Source organism: Ixodes scapularis, unplaced genomic scaffold (genome assembly GCF_016920785.2).
Source record: "Ixodes scapularis isolate PalLabHiFi unplaced genomic scaffold, ASM1692078v2 PGA_scaffold10__122_contigs__length_95168666, whole genome shotgun sequence".
Classification (NCBI taxonomy): Eukaryota; Metazoa; Arthropoda; class Arachnida; order Ixodida; family Ixodidae; genus Ixodes; species Ixodes scapularis.
In genome coordinates, this window is record NW_024609836.1 from 23,466,750 (window position 1) to 23,472,126 (window position 5,377).

Consider the following 5,377-nt stretch of genomic DNA (forward strand, 5'->3'; position numbering starts at 1 on the left):
TCAGCTAGAAACCAAGGCTGTTATAACCTGTGGCTAAAACTGACCTTCTTGTTTTAATAAGTGTAAAATGACCGCCAAGTTTCAACAAAAGCAGGGTACAGACTAGATGGTGCAACGGACTGCAGCGACCCAGCTCAGTCGAACATATCGACCGATGCATCACATTTTACCGTATCTGTAATTGTTACACACGCAGACTCCGTACCTTTCCCTTTTACTTTCTTGTCGGATGTTTTAGGCGTCAGCCAAAAAATAACGGTCGGAGAGCTTTAAAGTAATGACTGCAGATTTCACCAAGACATCAGGAGACCTGAGAATAACGTGATATCAAAAGAACTACCAGTCTCCCAGACAGAAGTTCCTCGCTTGTGGGTAGGCTAATAGTTCTGTAGGGCCGGCAAGAAGGAGAAGAAGAAGAACCAGGGGCTTGAGATAGAGAGCTCGAGACCGAAGACACCATCGCGGACTGTCGACCGAGATGGAATGTACATATAAGTAAATATATGAAGGGCAGATGAACAACCCTTCATATGGTGACCCGGACGTGATCCCGACCTCAGCAAACTGAAATCTACACCTGACAGGACAACGCAACGGCAAGTCACCGTCGTTTTTCCCTTCACAGTTCTTCCCACAGTAGCCCGACATGGCTGACGCTAACGCCGGAGGTGAACAGCCGACCACCGAACAATTGGTCCACCAACTCGGCACTATCAGCCGCCGACTACCCACATTCTGGCCTGCGGACCCGGAATTGTGGTTCGCGCAAGTAGAGCAGGAGTTTGCCCGTAGAAACATCACCGCAAAAATGACAAAATTTCGTGAGGTCGTCACGTCCTTGTCGTCTGCAGAGGCAATGGAAGTGAGAGACATCGTCATTTCTCCACCAGACCAAGAGCCCTATGAACACCTCAAGCGAGAATTGATCCGGAGAACCACCGCGTCAGAACAGCGACGCCTGCAACAATTGATCACGGCTGAGGAACTTGGAGACCGCAAGCCGTCGCAGCTCCGACGACGCATGACACAACGTTTGGGCAGTCAAGCCTCCTTGCGGGATTCTTCCCTTCTACGAGAACTCTTTTTGCAGCGTCTGCCTTCGGATGTCCGCAGGATCCTGGCAACATCCAGCAATATTCCTCTCGACGATCTCGCCGAACTCGCCGACAAGATTCTAGATACGGCCCCACCAATGATTCAGGCGACCACTTACCCCACAAGTGGCCACCCGCTGCCTGCGACAGAGGCGTCTTCCTTTGATTTTCAAAGGCTGCACGATGACGTAGCCCATTTGATAACTGAGGTGGCTGCTCTTCGACAACATCGTCCTAACCTGCCTCAACCGAATCACATGAGACACTCTTTCTCAAAAGGCCGAGCAGACACACCACCAGTTTGCTGGTACCACCGTAACTACGGACCCCGCGCGCACAACTGCTCTCCACCTTGCAGCTGGCCGTAGGAAAACCCCAGAAGCACTTACTGAAGGTGACAAGTCAAGTGCTTCCTCCCTCTGCAGGTCACCTTTTCTTTATCGTGGAACAGAACACAAAAGTGAAATTTCTAATTGACACCGGAGCCCAAGTAAGCGTAGTACCACCGTCTCCCATAGAACGGAAATCTAAAAATGTCGCTGCGAGCTTACAGGCAATAAATGGATCCGGCATAGCTACATACGGACAGAAGTCGCTCACTCTCAATCTTGGGTTTCCGCGAATTTTTCGCTGGATATTTCTTATTGCTGATGTCAACCATCCCATCTTGGGAGCAGATTGTTTGTCATATGTTGGTCTCTGCGTCGATGTACGCCATTCACGTCTTTTTGACACCACAACCCGACAAACCGTAACAGGGGCCATCACAAAGGCATCTCTGTCACCCTCACCTGCTCTTCACAGCACCACTTCTATCTATCACAACTTGTTGAGAGAATATCCAGACCTCGCTAGACCAAGCAACATTATGCGGCCTTTAAAGCATAATGTTACACACCATATTGTAACCTCCGGGCCACCAGTTTACGCTAGAGCTCGAAGACTAGCTCCGGAACGCCTTCAGATCGCCCGTCAAGAATTTGACCACATGCTAGAACTGGGCATCATCCGACCATCTTCGAGTTCATGGTCTTCTCCACTTCACATGGTGCCTAAGGTGACTCCAGGTGATTGGCGTCCCTGCGGCGATTATCGCGCCTTAAACAACGTAACACAAGCTGATCAATACCCCGTGCCTCACATTCAAGACTTCTCAAGCATACCCCACGGGATGAAAGTGTTCTCTAAAATAGATTTAATCAAGGCTTACCACCCAATTCCCATCGAACCAAGTGACATTCCCAAAACGGCTATTACCACTCCATTTGGACTTTACGAATTTATCCGTATGCCATTTGGACTTCAAAACGCTGCACAAACGTTCCAGCGATTTATCGACCAGGTGACAAGAGGACTCGATTTTTGTTTTGCCTACCTTGACGATCTCCTCGTTGCAAGCAGAAATCAAAAAGAACACCTGGAGCACCTCCGCCTTCTCACGACACGTCTGGAGGAGAACGGCGTCATCATCAACCTAAACAAATGCCAGTTCGGCGTTCAGGAATTGATTTTCCTTGGGCATCGCCTTGACACCAACGGCATTAGACCACTACCGGATAAAGTAGACGCAATTATTCGTTTTCCGAAGCCCCAGAACCTGAAGAAATTAAGAGAATTCCTGGGATTCATAAATTTTTTCCGGCGTTTTCTTCCTAACTGTGCTACTACCATCCAGCCTCTTACAGAGGCCCTGTCTCCTAAGAACAGCAAAGACCAAGACATCATCTGGACGGATCGCAGAGTCCTCGCATTTGAGAGGATTAAGGATGACCTCGCGAGTGCCACGATGTTGGTTCACCCGGTGCCTAACGCTCCAACGCGTGTCATGACCGATGCGTCCGAAGAAGGCGTCGGGGCTGTTTTACAACAGAACATTGAGCAGCAATGGCAACCTCTCTCCTTCTTTTCTCAGAAACTACGCCCATCAGAAAAGAAGTATAGTACTTTTGGAAGAGAACTCTTGGCAATACATCTCGCATTGAAACATTTTCGATACTTCCTCGAAGGACGCTCCTTTCTCATAGTCACCGATCACAAGCCCTTGACTTATGCCTTAACATCCAGTGGACGTACATACTCTCCTCGAGAAATCAGGCAAATGGCGTTCATTATAGAATTCACAACCGATATCAGATACGTCAAAGGTTCTCACAACAACGCAGCCGACGCTCTCTCCCGCGCAGATATACAGTCGTTGGAAGGAACCTTCTTGAGTACCGTCGATTTTCATCAGATGGCGCGCACCCAACAGTCAGACCAAGAACTTCAAAATCTACGCTCTGGACACACCGCGCTCAGGTTCGAAGATCTTCATCTTCCATGGTGCAGTGCCACTCTAACGTGCGACATCTCTACAGGCACACCACGGCCGTTTGTTCCTCAGCAGTTCCGTCGTCAAATCTTCACGGCTCTGCACTCACTCGCACACCCTGGCATTCGAGCCACACAAGGCCTAGTCACATCACGATTCGTCTGGCCCAAAATCAATGTCGATGTTCGCACATGGACACGTACTTGTCAGCAGTGCCAAAAGGCAAAAATTAATCGCCATACCGTTGCGCCAGTCGCCAGGTTCAAGCTCCCAGATACCAGATTTTCCGAAGTTCATATCGACCTTGTTGGACCATTACCACCTTCAAATGGATTTACGTACATTCTCACGTGCGTTGATCGATTCACACGCTGGCCAGAAGCAACACCACTAACCAATATCACAGCTGAAGAGGTCGCCCAAGCCTTTATGACAACATGGGTCTCACGCTTCGGCGTACCGGACAAAATCACAACTGACAGAGGCGGACAGTTTGAATCCCGCCTTTTTGCACAACTCCTACGGATTTTAGGAGCAACGCGAATCCGCACCACGTCCTATCACCCGACCTCAAACGGTCTAGTGTAACGGTTTCATCGGCAACTGAAGACATCGCTAAAGGCCTGCAAATATCCAACAAACTGGTCAGAAGCACTCCCACTCGTTTTACTGGGTCTTCGTACGGTCTACAAAGCAGACCTCTCCTCTACACCGGCTGAACTCATTTATGGTACGACCCTAAGGCTGCCAGGCGAGTTTTTCCATACTCTCGAAGAAGATGCGGTACCAGACATGCAGAACTACGTATCAAGACTCAGGACGACGATGAAAGCTTTGCGCCCACCACCTACACGACAACCGCTTAACAGAAAAGTTTTCATGAGCAAAGACTTAGATACGTGTACACACGTTTTCGTTCGCAGAGACGCAATGCGGACACCTCTGCAGGCCCCTTATGACGGACCGTTTTACGTCATTCAACGGGGCTCCAAGGCTTTCCTTTTAGACCTAGCAAACAGACACGACATGGTGTCTGTTGATCGACTGAGACCCGCGTACATTGAGAGTGTACAAGTTTCGCCCCAGACACCATTGAAACCATCGTTGCGACACCCTCCACGACTTCAGACCAAGTCATCAATTTGCCGACATGTGCATTGGCAAACCGTGCCTTGGCCTTCCCGGAGGGGGGAGTAATGTAGGGCCGGCAAGAAGGAGAAGAAGAAGAACCAGGGGCTTGAGATAGAGAGCTCGAGACCGAAGACACCATCGCGGACTGTCGACCGAGATGGAATGTACATATAAGTAACTATATGAAGGGCAGATGAACAACCCTTCAGTTCTTTCCATTCCATATTCGGCCGAAAGTGTTAAGTAATCACAAACTATGGATTTTCCGGGTTTAAAAATGGCGATGTTAAAGTCTCCAGCCAAGAAGAGTAGCCCTTCTGAGGGTAGTTTTGTAGCAGTCCTTCGAGTTCTGCGAGAAAAAGTGAAATATTCTCCGTAGGCGGTCTCTACGCTGCTAGCAGAAACAGCAGAAAATCTTAGCCTAAACTATTAAATGCAATCGATTCTGCACGTTGGGAAGGCACACATAGATTCGGCAATAACCAAACAGCGGGACAACTTCTTGGCCAGCTGCGAGACCCGCGTCTTCAGTGTCCTACTCGACCTGCTCAAGCCGACCACAGCCCACGTGAAAACGCTGGGTGAGCTGCTCGACACACTGCGCTCGCATTTCAGCTCGGCTCCGTCCACGCTTATGGAGCGGTTCCGCTTCAACAACCGGAGCCGACGGGACGGGGAGACCCTCGGTCAGTTTGTCGCTGTGCTATTACTGTAAAAAAATTCCGTAAATTTACAAATCTTTTGTCGTAATCCAGACGTACTCTGTGTCCGTTATTTTAGTCTACGGACATTAAACCCGTTTTTGTAAGGTTGAATAAAATAGTACACGGTTGTGTGCCAA

General features: G+C 49.3%; 1 protein-coding gene across 1 annotated transcript; it reads left to right on the forward strand.

Moving 5' to 3' along the window:
• The first annotated feature begins 586 nt into the window (after window positions 1–586).
• On the forward strand, window positions 587–1,462 carry LOC120843021. Its single transcript, XM_042288497.1, has 2 exons — window positions 587–811; window positions 1,070–1,462. The coding sequence occupies exons 1-2, from the start codon at window positions 647–649 to the stop codon at window positions 1,460–1,462; spliced, it is 558 nt and encodes a 185-aa protein (XP_042144431.1). The 5' UTR covers window positions 587–646.
• The last annotated feature ends 3,915 nt before the right edge of the window (window positions 1,463–5,377 follow it).